Here is a 15,898-nt window from a genome sequence, read left to right on the forward strand (position 1 = left end):
GGGGATAATAATCAATGTAATGAAACAAGCTATATGAATGGTTGAATGTGAAGCTGATGATGTGCCCTGTAAACTTTCACTCGATGCAAAATAAAAACATTTAATTTAAAAAAAAAAAAAGCGATAATGAGAGAAAAACAAAGCAAGACAAAAAAAAAGAAAAAAATAAAAACAAAAAAACCGATGGAAAAAAAGAATTCAGCACCAGAAGAAACAAGATTGAATAAGGCAGTCTCTAGTCACACACAAAAGAAAGTAAAGTAAAAAAAAAAAAAGACCCTGTATAGGGTTTCCAAGGAGCAGCTGGTGAGCTCGAACCACCGAACTTGCAGTTCAAAAGCTTTGCAGTATGGCGCATTAACCCGCAGAGCCACAGCAGGACTGCTTTGTAACTGGTGCTAAAAAGCAACTCAAGGCGTCTCAGCTTGTGCTGGCTTGTGCCTTGATGGGCGGGCCTGATCCTCGGAGGCTGGGCAGAGGGCTAGCCTGTGCTGCCCCATTAGGGAAGCGCCGGAAGTCTAATTCCCATTTGATTTTTAATGACTGACTATTCCATCATTGATAATGAATATACCTTAGTAGTGTTGTCCCCCCTATATACATAACTATCTATTCCTTGGTTAAAAATTGCACCATAAACGTGAGTTCCTTTCCAAACCTGAAAGGTGGTCAAGGGCCATAGTGTCAAGTTCCTCCAGTCTTTTTCTGACCAGTAAACCTGTTTTTTTTGTTTAAATAATTTTGAGTTTTGTTCTACGTTTCTCCCAGTCCATCTGGGACCCTCTAATGTGATCCCTTTCAGCGCAGCTGGTAGTGGTAGCTGGGCACCATCTAGTTCTTTTAGAAGAAAGGGGTGGGGAACCTTTCTTCTCCTAAAGGCCATTTGGATATTTATAACATCATTCACTCTTGACTTTCTTCTGCACATGGAGAGACCAATAGGTACACCTTTTAGATGGCCACTTAATTAGCTTTCCAGATCCCAGATACTACTCACCTAAGCAGGATGTAGAACATTGTCTAGGCACTGTGTTATGCCAGTTGACCATGGTGCCCCTTGAGACTCTGGACCTGTGCTCCGAGACCCAACAACTCGCTGCCTTAGATGTTTGAGAATATCTAGGAATTTTTCATCATTTGTAATACTTTTGACACACCCTTGCGTAGTGGCAACATCTCAATAATAGGAGTTGGAAGAAGTTATTGAAACATTGGGGTTCATATAGGATGATTATCTGTCTGTGAATACATGCTTCTTAAAGGCTCCATTTAAATCAGTGATGGACTATTCTCTCCCCAATTAAAAGTTGTTTGTTGAATTGAAATCTTACATTATTAATGAGGGGCTTCAAAAGTTCATGGGAAAATGGAATTTAAAGATAGTGGAATTTTTACGCTAACTATTTGAAGCCTCCTCATAAATTTTACATGCCTTATTTGAGAATGGTTCAGTACTCAGTTTTACCCAGTAACAACATGAGCATTCTTTTCTGTGCAGCAGTTTTTGTTATTAAGTGTCGTTGAGTCAGTTCCTACTCATAGCAACTCTGTATTGTGTTTCTGAGGAGCAGCTGTTGCTGGTGGGTTTGAACTGCTGACTGTGTGCTTAGCAGTCCAGTGCTTAACCTACACCAGCAGTCCTTGTGCAGCAGTACACAAGTGGAAATAAGGTCTTCTTTTGGGGCTGTATTTTTCTATATTGGCATAGTTGTTAAAAAGTGTTTTCAATTTCATTTTCCTTCTCTAGCAAAATCCTTCATATAACACAGAAAGATGCAAAGTATTCCAGTGCGATCTGACTAAAGATGACCTTCTGGAACATGTACCCTCAGAGTCTGTGGATGTTGTCATGTTGATTTTTGTTCTCTCAGCTGTTCATCCTGACAGGATGCACCTGGTCTTACAAAATGCTTACCAGGTAAGCAACTTGAGGATTGTACTTTAGTATTGGACACCCCAGTCCTTTTGTTTACCTTCTCTCCAAGGTCGTGTACTGTCTAGATTCACATGCTTCTCACCAGCTAGGCTGTCCACTCTAAATTCTGACTTGTGCAATGGTCAGGGCTGCTCTTTAGTGCTTGGCCATCTTGTTTGAGATAATAAGACCTAGCTCATAGAATTTTTTTAGAGTAAATGAAATATGTTCTAAATACTAGCACAACACCTCGAACATGGTAAGTGCTTTCTTTAAGTCAGTCGCTGTCGTTGTTGTGGCTGTTCTGTTATCACTACCATCCTTATTGATACTGAAGTTGGGGGAACCCAGTCTGTTCTGTCCACCAGCAGGTTGCCTTAGTATGCAGGGAGTAAAGCTTCACTCATTAGACTTGTGATAAACCACCTCACCTTCCATCTCTGAGCTTCCATTTCTTTGACAAGAGATGGTACTTCACACAGTGTGAGTATTGTGTAAGCTATAGTAATTTTGACTTAAGGCTAAGGCCTTTTCTTTAAGTATGAGCCCAGTGATTGTCTTTCATACATAGCTACACACATAGTTTGGGTTTCTTTAAGAGTAGAACAAGAACTCAAAAACAAGTGGAAAATAATCCGAGGGCAAACTGTCTTTTACGTTTTTACCCAGACTTTCACACTTGATTCTTCTGCACCAAGTTAAACAGCAATTTGTTTCAGTACTTCATTATCAAAAAAATAATTCAGCTTAACTCTTCATAGGGAAAAAAGCTTTCTCTTTATATTCATATTGTATTGTTTATGTAACTCTTAATGAAGTCTGTAGTTATAAAACCAAGTACACCTAGCATATGCAAGTTTGGGAGCAAGCCCAAGTGATTCATGGTGAGTGTGTAGTTCACGGGTTGGAGAGGTTTAACAAAATCAGAAGGGTACGTGATCTGGAAAGACACCCAGTCTCAAATGTTCAATGAGTCATGGGCGTCAAGTCTTCTGCCTTACAGGAGGAGAGCAGAGCAGTCAGTAAGTTAAAAAGTGTTGACAGTGGCTAATAGCGCCTCTATTGTATTTAGAGCTACATGGCAAAATTTAACCCTGGTTGTAATTGTTAAAAAAGTAAGTGTGACGTAGAAATTCAAAGACACCAGAAACTTACTAGGTAATTTTCTTACGTAAAGCAGTATTTTTGGTAATTCATATATTACCACTTAGATTTTAGCCTCCTGCTTCTGAGGTTTCATCTCTTTACCTTTCCTTTCCCTGCTAATGATATTTGAGCAGGTCAAACCAACATACACCCCAAAGGGGCATGATACTCAAGCTAGGTCAAGAGGGAAGAGAGTGTGTTAGTTATGGTTTTCCAGAGAAATAAAACCAATAGAGGCTATGAGTGTGTGTGTGTGTATACATGTATGACGGTGTTTCAAAAGTTAGTGACAAAAGGAATTAAAATAATAGAATTTTTCCACAAATTTTTTGAAACCCCTTTTGTGTGTATGTATGTTTGTATATAAATAGAGGTTGGTTGGTTTAAAGAACTGGCATATGCAATTGTGGGACACATATAAGTCTGAAATATGTAGGACAGGTTATTGTTAAGTGCCGTCAAGTCAATTCAGACTCAGAGCGACCCTGTATAGTTTCCGAGGAGCAGCTGGTGAGTTTGAACGGTCATCCTTGTGGTTGAAACTGACCTTATGGTCAAGTGTTTATTCTACAATGCCACACCAAGTTAGCAGGCTGGAAACTTGGGCAAGAGTTGATGCTGATGTTTTGAAGCAGAATTTCTTCTTTTCCAGGAAACTTCAATTTTTGCTCTTCAACTGATTTGATGAAGCTTATCTTCTAACATGATCCTTCATCTAACATTTTCAAGGGCAGTCACTTAAAGTCAAGGGACCATAGATGCTAAATGTGCCTCTACAAAACACCTTCACAGCAACCCCTACTTAGTACTCATATTTGATTAACTGGGTTCTGTAGGTTAGCAAAAGGAGCCTTGGTGATGTTGTAAGGATGGCACTGGCCTGCTAACCACATGGTTGGCAGTTCAAACCCACCAGCCACTCTGGGAGAAAGGTGAGGCTTTCTGCTCATATAAAGATTTACAGCTTCAGAAACCCTATGTAGGGCTACTTGGAGTTGGAATGGACTCAATGTCAGTGGGTTGGTGTGTGGTAGCTTAGCAAAAGGAGCCCTGGTGGCACAAGGTCAGCAGCTCCATGGGAGAAAGATGAGGCTGGCTGTTTTCTATAAAGATTTACAGCCTTGGGAACCCTAGGGAGCTTCCCTACTCTATTTTACAGGGTTGCTATGGATTGGAATTGACTCAATGGCAGTGGTAGCTTATTGGCAAAGTGTGCACCTAAAATTAACCATCAAAGAGTGCATCAGGGAAGAAATGTTAGGATTAGTGATTCAGAAGTTCATGTGAGTGTGGAACTATTAATGGCGGGTAGCTAGAGAAAAAACTGGAAAGATGGAAGGATAGTCAAGGGGTAATTTGTATGGCATTGAGAGTATGGAGGGGTTATACTACTTAGGGTTGGCAAGGCCTAGAATATGACTATGAATGCAAATTGGGGGACAAGATCTTACAAAGAGAGAAGCTGAAATTATGAAGTGATCAGCATATTTAGAAGGATAACCCACCATGTTTATTGATCATTCCAGTATATCACTCAACTTTAAAATGGGCAGACATGATTAGTCGTTTTATATAAGAGATCACAGGTATAGCAAGTTAGCATGTGGAAAGATGACTTCAGTTTTCTGGAAATTGAAAAATGAAATTAGCAAAATTAAGAAGTCTGACAAGTCCAGTACAGGTGCGAGAGGGTATGGACCAGTAGAATTTTCCTGGTACAAGTGTGAGTTTACATAACCACTTTAGAAATCAATTTGACATTTTCTAGAGTCAATCATTTGCATTATTGTAGACCATCCTTCCTGTTGCTACTTATATTTCCTAAGAAAATTTACCCACATAAACCAGGGACACATAGGAAAAAGTTCATGACAGCAGTGTTCATAATAGCAAAAAACTGAAAATTACTTAAAAGTCTCATTGACAGAGGAGAGGAGACAGTGTGCTGTCTTCACACAGCAAAATGTTTATAGCAGTGAGCCAGAATGACCTTAACTACACAGGAGGACATGGACAGAGTTTTTTGTTACTTTTTTTACGGACTGAATTTTAAAAAGCAAATTGCTGAAAATTGAGCCCTGGTTTGGCACTGTAGGATCATCACTAAACTGGTAACCACAAGGTCAGCAGTTCAAACCCACCAGTTGCTCCTGGGAAACCGTATACAAGGTGGTCCCTTTGAATCGAAACTCACACAGTGTAACTTAACAACAGCAGCAACAACTCACAGCATGATACTGGTTTTGAGCAAGTCCCTCCCCCAAAACAAAGAACTAGGCAGTGGACTGGTAACTCAGATCCAGGCTGGTGGGTCTCTATAGCCGGCCTTCATACCACTTTTGTGCCATAACTTGATGGCACATAGTAACAACCCCTTGTTAGTAATACCGAAGGATCTCTTTTCAGAATGTTTCTGGTGGTGGTGGTGGTGGTATGCTGTGGAGTTGGTTCCAACTCATAGTGACACTATATCGGGTTTTCGAGGCTGTAAATCATTATGGGGGTAGAAAGTCTCATCTTTCTCCCATGGAACCACTGTTAGTTGTGAACTGCTGACTGTGAGATTAGCAACCCTACTCATAACCACTATGCTACCACAGGTCCTTCAGAATGTTTTTAGTATCCTAAAATAAAAAATAAAAATAAAAAAATTAAAACTAGGATTACAAGGGAAAACTATATTGAAATAATTTACCAAATTTATTATAAAACAAAACAAATATTCTGTTGTTTATCGAGCTCTAGTGGAAGGTCTAATAAATGCCATGATTTTGAAGTGATGAATGTACCATTGTGTGAAAATATTAGTGAGAAATTGTTTTGTTGTCACATTTATAATTGAAGGAATGCTGAATTTCTGTTAGAGGGTCATGCAACTAAAGGTGTAACTTTTTTTCCTACGTAAATTCACAGACTCCCTAAATTTTTACCGTAGACCTTTGAGTTTATGGACTCTAGATTAGGACCCCAGTTCCAGGGGAAAGCCAGGAATGATAGAGTTGAGGAGCACACAGGAATGCAGAATAGGGTTGATAATATTCTAGTTCTTAAGGTGGGTAGATGGCTTCAGTTTATAATTCACATCTTATGGTAACATACAATTTTGTATTTTCCTGAGGGTTGTTGTTATGTGCTGTCAAGTCAGTCTGGCTCATAGCAACACTATAGGACTTTCAAGGAGCAGCTGGTGGGTTTGAACTTCTGACCTTGTGGTTCGCCGTGCTGATCCAACAGCGCTACAGCAGGAGTCTCTCTTGAGGGTTAGCATGTGTGAAATAAGTTACCTAATCCTAATGTACAGTCAGATGAGTGGTTTACATGTGCATACATTTGTGTATGCATACAAGTTCTTGACTCCCTACAGTCTTCCCAGTGCTTCCCCAGTCTCACCCCAGGCAACCACTTTCCTGACTGAGGTCATTAAGATTAGTTTTAACTGTTCTATTGAACATCATAGAAACAGAAATGTGATATGTCGAGTATGTGTATGTGTATTGTTCTTAATTAAGCATACGTGGCCCCTGGTTTAGCCCTTATTCGGTAACATAGTCCATGGCAGAAGTCCTCCTGCTTTTGCCCGTCCCTGTCCACCCCTGCCCTCCCCCCACAATTAGTAATCTTTTTCAGTTGATCTTGAATGAGTTACAGCACCTGATTGGCATTTTTGTTCCGTTGCATAGTGACCAGTTCATTACTTTGAAATCACATGCTTCATCGGGAAATTACTCAAAGAGGCATCCGCTCAGCCTCTGGCAATAAGATCCCCCTGTGGGCAGCCCAGGAGTCTTGCACAAACAACTACCTACAGTAATAGGCTGTTAACCACACAATCCTAATTTCTCCAGCTTTCCACTCTAAAGAAATTCAATAACTACAGGATTTTATGCTAGAAGAAAATCTTAAAGTTGAACTCTGGGTGTTTGGAATAGAATGGTGGTGATTATGTGCTATGGGGTTGGTTCAGACTCATAGCAACCCTGTATAGGGTTTCCAAGGCTCTAAATCTTTACAGGAGCAGAACAACTGGTAGTTTCGAACTGCTGACCTTGAGATTAGCAGTCTGACTTGTAACCAATTCTACCACTTGTCTGGACCATCCCTCAGGCAAGTCACCTTTACACTGAGTTTTATTGTAAAGTGGTGGCTATAGTCTAGCTATACCTCTTGGGGTTGTGCAAGAATAAAAGAAGGTGACGTTGGAAAATGTCTAGTAGATGATACAAAACTATGGCCTCATCTATAAACTGTTTCACAGACAAGAAAGCAGATTGATTCAGAGAGACTACATTATTTGCTCAAGGTCAATCAAGTAGTTAATGGAATAACTGAGAGTTAAATCAACATTTCCAAATTCCTGAGTCAGTGTTCTTTCCACTGTCCATATAGCTTGCCGTTCCTTCTGAAATGAATATTTTTTTTCTCATGTGAAGTAAGTTTCAGGATGTTCCCTACTCAGTTACTCACAATGTGTAAACCTTTGCATTTCCGAACAAAGTAAAATTGTTTTTGTCCATGAGGTGCTTTTCTGAGTACCTTTAAATGCCGGCTGGTATTGATGGGAATCGACAAAGTGAAAATCAGGCAGCACACTGGAAAGCACTGTGGACTATATATTCATATTCTGTTCAGAAAGAGGAAGTATACCACAAACTGCATTTAGAAAAGTAAACAGCCCAGGGGCCCTGGAGACTGAAGTAGTGGTGTATCGACATGTCCTGTGGTTCCACCGTTGGTTTTGATCACCACATTACCATTTTGCACCTGAGCGCTGCTTCTACCAAGAACAATATGCTTTTAAGGCAATTAACCAGGATGGTCTTACATCAGTAGCTGTCAGAGGGAGGGACTGTGCAGTCATTGCCACACATTAGAAAGTACCTCACACATTATTAGATTTCAGCACAGTGTGACTAGTTATTCAAGATAACTGGAAACATCGGCTGTGTGATGACAGGAATGACAGCTGACAGCAGGTCCCAGCTACAGAGGGCTCGCTATGGGGCAGCTAATTGGAAATACCAGTATGGCTGTGAGATTCCTGTGGACATGCTATGTCAAAGAATTGCAGATATTTCTCAGGTCTACACACAGAATGCTGAAATGAGGCCTCTTGGTTGTTGTATGATCTTAAGTGGTCTATATGAAAAACAAGGCCCTCCGGTATACAAGTGTGACCTTGCAGGTTACTACTGTGGGTTTTTAAAGCCACTGCAGCAGGAGTTAAGCAAATTGAGTCAACCAGCTTCTTTGGACGAAAAAGTGACGAAAAAATGTAATTGGACGTTTGAGCAGACAGTTGAAACTGCAATTATGTGCATGTCTACCATGCTGTCAATTGATTTCAAACCATTAGAAATTGAAGTTGGAGCAGTTACAGTTGAAAAATCCTAAATTGAGGATTCTTACAGAAGCAGAAACTGGCAGCAACCTTGTCACTCTAGCTGAGAGAGACTAAACATAATTAGTACCAAATCCATGATGCCCCTTGCCAGTGGATTTGGTAAAAACAGACCAACATTGTGGAGGCCTCTGGATTGACAGAGAACCTCTCCAGTCCTCCTAGCCCTGAAGTGGTTTTGACTCTGTATAAATAAAAGCAGTGGTTTTTTTGGGGGGTGGGGGGGCGGTGGGAAGTACTCAGCACACATGAGTACTTTTTCCAAGGAGAAAAAAATATTACAGTAAGTGGCATATATTCATTTAAAAGTAACACACATAACAAAAACATCTTAAAAATCATCCTGTTGATGAGATGGGTCAGAATGGTAAGATTTAATAAAATTAATTCCTTTTGTGAGATTCCCGCTCATTGGTATGTTACACAATTTGAAAGAATTTATGGATAAAGTGAATTTCATAGCACATACCACTTTTTATTTTGAAAAGCATGTGACTCTTGGCTGTATAAAATGGGAGCTGTCACTGCTCATCTTACCTTCTTATCTTTGAGCCATCTTCTACTCGGACACCTTAACTCTGAAAGGCCCTGCTGTGGGGCTGCCCACCCATTGCTGACACTGACCCCTTCCTTCCTATGCCACTGCCCACTCCTCTTCTTCCATGAGTCTGCTGAGCTCTCTTTTCATGTCAGTGGTGTGTGTGAGTCCCAGGAGGTAGTGTGTGATCACGGGCAAGTTGTCTCACCCTTTCCAGCGTCAGTTTCCTGGTCTCCTAAGAGGATAACAATCACACTCCTTCTTGTCTCCTAGAGTTGTTAAAATTTGTCGAGAAAATGCCTGGTAAACTGCAGAATGCTAGGCATATATTGATTATTGGCATAGTGGATGAGCTGTACATGATGGTAGCCACGTGTGAAACCATAACTGAGACTCAGAATGAGGAAAACTAGCCCACATCAGTCAAAAGGCTGCTTAGAGGCCCGTCAGTATACTTTAGTGAGGATAAGATTTCTTCATTTAGTTTCTTTAGCATTTTAGTTGTATGGCTGTAGCTCTTCGAATGTTCTAGGAGATACTCAAAAAGGGTCTTTCTTATGTTATTGAGCCCTTGCCAAGTCTTGCTTATTCCTTTGATTGTTGTTGTTAGTTACTGTTAAGCCAGCACTGACTCCTGTTGGCCTTACTCTATCAGAAGGAAATGATGCCCAGTCCTTTGTCATCTCCAAGATCTTTGATTGGCAGATGCTTCATAAGTATGATGGATTACAAACAACTTCTCTTCCTAAGTCTATTTTTAAGTTGAATTTGTGGCACTGTGGGTTAATGTGCTAGATTGCAAAGTCAATTTGAACCACAAAGTTGGCAGTTCACCAGCTGCTCCTCAGAAACCCTGTTCAGTGTTGCTATGGGTCAGAACCAACTCGATGGCACTTAACAACAACAGCAATAGTTAGGGACAGTTTGTATGTAATGTCATGTATTTAAATGTTTGTCTTGGTATGTAGTGCATCTTTTTATGCATAAAAAACATTAAAGAAATACTTCAAGATTTGCTAAAACACATGGTAATATGGTAATAATTTTGATGAACATCACAAAGCTGTACCTATTTGCTGTTAACAAACCATTGTATGTACCTTGAATCTTTAATATAATAGGGTTTATAGAGTTGGTTTGTAACTATGGGTTGTATATTTGTAACCTAGGGACTGCCTGCATTTCAGTCTGACTCTCTTCATAATGATCACAGATTCTATTACGTTAATCCCTAAATTAATCAGTTGTTATTTTACAATAAGCTTCATCGGACTAGGCTCCCCCTGGTTACTTGCAGCCTGCTTTTGTTTTGTAGGTATTAAAACCAGGCAAATGTGTCTTATTTCGTGACTATGGGCTGTATGATCATGCTATGCTTAGGTTTAAAGCTGGCAGCAAGCTTGGAGAAAACTTTTATGTTAGACAAGATGGAACCAGATCATATTTTTTCACAGATGGTAAGATGAATGAAATCTCACCTTAACGTGTTTTTTTATTTGTTTCTTGGTTGCATTGTCACTGTGGTGTGGTTTGGGAGGGGGTTATAGCTGTACTAGCACTATGCGCAAGACCATGGAACCCACTCTACACCATTGAGCCCCTGAAACAGCACAGGCCTGGTCCCTGCACGGCAGCTGTCCACAGCCTTCTCGGGTGTAAGTCTCAGGGAGCCAGGGGAACGGGCAGGCTCTGACCTGCAACATGTGCTGCTGAGAACTGTACTGGAGAAAGTGGGGGGCAGTGCGGGAACGCCACTCTGTTTAACAAAGAATAAAGCACATAGACACTTAGGCTCACATCATGATTTTACTTTCCTAAGTCACAGAGGTAAGCCTTTCTCTAGAAATGTGATTGTATTAGTTTTTAAATGCACAGATTTGTTATAGAGGAATACTAAGAGAGTTAATGGAGTCCTGGTGTGGCGCTGTGGGCTAATGTGTCAGACTGCAAAGTCGTTTGAACTGTAAGGTCAGTGGTTCAAGCTCACCAACTGCTTCTTGGAAACCCTACACAGGGTTGGTATGGGTCAGAATTGACTGGACAGCACTTAACAACAACAAGTGAGTTAATAAAACAAACTGTCTAACATTATTCAGAGAAATTTTGTGAACATTAGTTTTAAGACTGTAATCATCTGGACTCAAGTTCTTTTTTTACAAGTTCTTATTTCTTGATTGCCATTAAAACTACAAGGTCTTAAAACTACCCAGTGAAAATTTGAAAAGATGTTTTAGTGTTCCTGATTTGTGTACTCGGATTAAATCAATAGCAGATAACTGAGAAGATGCAATAATAGCTGCAGAATACATCCAAGGCTTTGTGCTTTTGAGTGGTGGCCCCAGTAAGAGTCTTTGTGCTGCTTAGCCGTGACTCTCTGTGTTGTTTAGCATGTGGTAATGAATTATTTGGGTAATTGTCCTGTGGGTATAACACTTTCAGATGACTTTTTCCATTCTAGGCACAAATTTTCCTCCTTTATATTAGGATAAGTGAAATTCCTGATGGAAACAAATTGGGCACATGTAGATCTTGTATAAATACAGCTGGTTAGAATCTTTTTGTTCAGATTTTTGTATTTGGGGCTCGTAATAGGACAAGGTGTGCACACTACAGTTTGTCCTTAAACTTGTATAATTAAATTGTGTTTAATTGGATGTGTCTATTTGGGTACAAGGGGATACACATACAGGGAGTCCTGGCATGGCATTGTAGGATAAGCACTGGATTATTAACTGCAAGTTTGGCCATTCAACACCACCAGTCACTCCTTGGAAACCCTGTATAGGGTCGCTGTGAGTTGGAACTGAATAGATGGCATTTAACATCGGAAACCCTATTCAGGGTCGCTATGGGTCGGAACCGACTCGATGGCACTTAACAACAAAATATGTGTGTATATATGTGGGAGAAAGATAAGGCTTTCTGCTCCCATGAAGATTTAAATCCATATATATATATATTTGTTGTTGTTAAGTACCGTGGAGTCGGTTCCGACTCATAGTGACCCTGCACAGGGTTTCCGAGGCTGTAAATCTTTACGGGAGCAGAAAACCTCATCTTTCTCCCACAGAAATGCTGGTAGTTTCGAACTGCCGACCTTGAGGTTAGCAGCCCGATTCGTAACCACTACGCTACCAGAGCTCCTTTATATATATATATAGTTACTATGAGTCAGAACTAACTCAAAAGCAATTAACAACATATGTATATATGTGTTTAGGAGTCCTGGTGTGGTATTGTAGGATAAGCAGTTGTCTGCTAACAACAAGATTGCACTTCAAATCTGCCAGTTCTCAGAAACACTGTACCCAGGGACTCTATGAGTTGAAACTGACTTGATGGCACTTAACAGCAACAACAACAGCAACCACCGACTGACCTTGCAGTTAGCAGTCCAGTGCTTATCCTCCTGCACCACAGCGGGGCTCATATATGTGTATATATCAGTCTTAACCTTCTACCACTTCTTACCACTGTGGGACACATGTCGTCATTAAGACTTTCAACACTGTTGACCTGCTTGTTTTTCAGAATTCCTGGCTCGCCTTTTTGTGGACACAGGCTATGAAGAAGTAGTGAATGAGTATGTGTTTCGGGAGACTGTGAATAAAAAAGAAGGCCTGTGTGTACCCAGAGTTTTCCTTCAGAGCAAATTCCGAAAGCCGTCAAAGAACCCAGCACCCTCTTCCCGTGATCCTGACCCTGGGTACCAGTCCTGATCTTTCAGGAGGTGGACAGTTATGACAGCCTTTGAAGAGGAAAGTTTACTATCAGTCTTTATTTGTGTGCTTTTATATTTTAATGGTTTTTTAAATGGGCATATATAATTTTTTGTATGTGTGAATAAAACTGCAAGGCCTAAAAAGTAAAGAAAGCTTTATGGTACAGCATAGCCTTGTTTTTGGACTGAAATTCCCCAAAGGAAGGGCACCCACAGGTCTTGGAGGTCCCCGTCAGTGACTCTGTAAGTGTGCCTTCGGGCAGCTGTCAGACAGCCTTGTGAGAAACGAGGCCAGATGAACTAAGTACATCCACATGGATTTTCATCGTAGTGAGGTTGTGCCCTTGTCTTTTCTTTTTCCACTGTCTTATACTTGCCCCATTCTTCTCACACCCTTCATTTCAGTTATGTATCTTTAAGGCTACTATACCATAAATCCCACTTTTGCTATATCTCTGTTCAAGAATTCGCCACCCTGTCTGTTTCTGAGACCCTCCATAACTGTGACAGTGGTGGGGGGGTACCACCTATCCCCTATCTGTCTAATGTCCATTCTCCAAATATAGTGGATTTTAAATCTAGAGTTGAATTTCTGAGCTTAAGGCAACATTAAATTGGCCTTACCCAGTTTCCTGCCTGGAAGTGGCTAGGGAGTAAATGACCAGGCTGGTATGGTGTTAGAATATGGTGAAAACCCCAAGTCTACTTAATAGTTCTACTGAACTATTTCCTAAGCTGAATACCATATAGTGATTCTTACTTTATGAAATAAAAATAAGATTCTGTTAGTTGTTGTTAGGTTCCGACTCATAGGAACCCTATGCACAACAGAACAAAACACTGCCCAGCCCATTGTTGATGCCACTGGTCAGTCTTTCTTGTTGGATGCCACTGGGTCATTCCTTCCTGTTTTGTTGACCCTCCACTTAACCAAACCATAATGTCCTTCTCCAGGGTCTAGTATCTCCTGATAACGTATCTCAAGTACGAGAGATGAAATCTCAACATCCTGGCTTCTAAGGAGCTTTCTGGCTGCACTTCTTCCAGAACAGCTTGGTGGTTCTTCCGGAAGTCCATGATACTTTTAGTGGGCATTGTGGATTAATGCACTGGATTGCAAAATTGTTTTGATCTATAATGCCAGCAGTTCAAGCTCATCTGTTGCTCCTTGGAAACCCTATACAGGGTCGCTATGGGTCAGAACCAGCTCCAGGACACTTAAAAACAAAATAACAACCAACACCACAATTTAAATGTGTTGATTCTTATTAATTGCCCACCTTTCATATAGATAAGAGGCAATTGAAAATACCATGACTTGGATCAAGCACACCTTAGTCCTCAAACTGACAACTTTGATCTTAGACACTTTCAAGAGGTCTTTTGCAGTCAGTTTGCCTAATGCAATATGTCATTTGATTGTTGTTGATGGTTGATCTAAGCAAATTGAAGTGTTTGATAATTTGAATCTTTTCTCCATTTATCATGATGTTTGTTATTAATCCAGTTGTGAGGATTTTTGTTTTCTTTACAATGCAATCTGTACTGAAGGCTGTAGCCTTTGATCTTCATCAGTAAGTATTTTAAATCCTCTTCACTTTCAGCAAGCAAGGTTGTATCATCTGTATATTGCAGTTGGTTAATGAGTATTCCTCCAATCCTGATGACACATTCTTCGTATAATCCAGCTACTCGAGTTATTTGCTCAGCGTACAGATTGAATAAATATAGTGAAAGAATACAACCTTGGCACACACCTGTCCTGATTATAAACCATTCAGTATCACCTTGTTCTGTTCTAACAACGGCCTCTGGGTCTGTATACGGATTCCTCATGAGCACAATTAAGTCTTCTGTAAAACTTTTCTCGCTGTTATTCATACTTTTTCATGGTCTACACAGTCGAATGCCTTTGCGTAGTCAATAAAGCACAAGTAAACATCTTTCTTATATTCTCTGCTTTCAGCCAAGATCTATCTGACATCAGCATTGATACCTCTAGTTCTGTGTCCTCTTCGGAATCCAGCTTGAATTTTTGGCAATGCCCTGTCAATGTGCTATAGCAGCCATTTTTGAATTATCTTCAGGAAATGATACTTGATTGGGATATTAATGATTTTTGTTTGATGATTTCCTCATTCTGCTGGGTTTCCTCTCTTTAGAAAGGGCACAAATTTGGATCTCTTCCAATCAGCCAGGTAGGTGTCTTCCAAGTTTTTTGGAGTAGATGAGTGAGCTGCATCACTTTGTTGAAAGGTTTCAATGTGTGTTCCGTCAGTCCCTGGAGGCTTGTGTTTTGCCAGTGCCTTCAGTGCAGCTTGGTCTTCTTCCTTCAGTACCAGTGAATCTTGATCATATGCTACCTCTGGAAATGGTTGACTATCGACCATTTCCTTTTGGCACAGTGACTGTGTACCTTCCATCTCCTTTTGAGGCTGTCGCCATCATTCAGTATTTTGCCAGTAGAATCCTTTAATATTTCAAATTGAACCTTGAATTGTTTCTTCAGTTCCCTCAGCTTGAGAAACGCTGAGCGTGTCCTTCCATTTTGGTTTTCTGAGTCGGAGACCTTGCACATTTCATTGTAATACTTTGCTTTGTCTTCTTGAGCTGCACTTTGAAATTTTCTTTTCAACTTTTTTACCTCCTCGTTTCTTCTATCACCTTAGCTTCTGCATGCTTAAAAGCAAGTTTGAGTCTTCTGACATGCATTTTGGCCTTTCCCTTCTTTCTTGTCTTAATGACCTTTTACTTTCTTCATATATGATGTTCATGATGTCATCACACAACTCTTGGTTTTTGGTCATTAGTATCTAATGCATCAAATATGTTCTTGAGATGATCTTTAATTCAGATGTGATATTTTGAGGTCATATTTTGACTCCATGGACTTGTTTTAATTTTCTTCAGCTTCATCCTGAACTTGCATATGAGTAGTTGATGGTCTGTTCCACAATATTGCCCATAGCCTTGTTTTGGCTGATGATACTAGCTTCTCCACCTTATCTTCCCACAGATGTAGTCAGTTTGATTGCTGTATATTCCATCTAGTGTGGTCCATGTGTATAATTGCTTTTTATTTTGTTTAAAAATGCTACTTTTTTTTTTAATGTTTTATTGTGAATTATGTGATAGTTTACATGGGACAACATTGGTTTTACATTTATTCTATCGTATATC

General features: G+C 40.2%; 1 protein-coding gene and 1 pseudogene across 2 annotated transcripts in view; both read left to right on the forward strand.

Annotated features, from left to right (window-relative positions):
• The window catches only part of METTL6 (methyltransferase like 6), a 43,096-nt gene extending 30,310 nt beyond the window's left edge, over positions 1-12,786 (forward strand). For both annotated transcript variants that reach the window (XM_006840016.1, XM_006840017.1), the window contains 3 exons: positions 1,748-1,918; positions 10,313-10,454; positions 12,529-12,786. In XM_006840016.1, coding sequence (XP_006840079.1) covers positions 1,748-1,918; positions 10,313-10,454; positions 12,529-12,716 — 501 coding nt within the window. In that variant the 3' untranslated portion in view covers positions 12,717-12,786. The remainder of the gene's footprint in view (positions 1-1,747; positions 1,919-10,312; positions 10,455-12,528) is intronic.
• Positions 7,772-8,516, forward strand: LOC102824176 (annotated as a pseudogene).
• Positions 12,787-15,898: the final 3,112 nt, after the last annotated feature.

Source organism: Chrysochloris asiatica, unplaced genomic scaffold (genome assembly GCF_000296735.1).
Source record: "Chrysochloris asiatica unplaced genomic scaffold, ChrAsi1.0 scaffold00028, whole genome shotgun sequence".
In the NCBI taxonomy this organism is placed as follows: Eukaryota; Metazoa; Chordata; class Mammalia; order Afrosoricida; family Chrysochloridae; genus Chrysochloris; species Chrysochloris asiatica.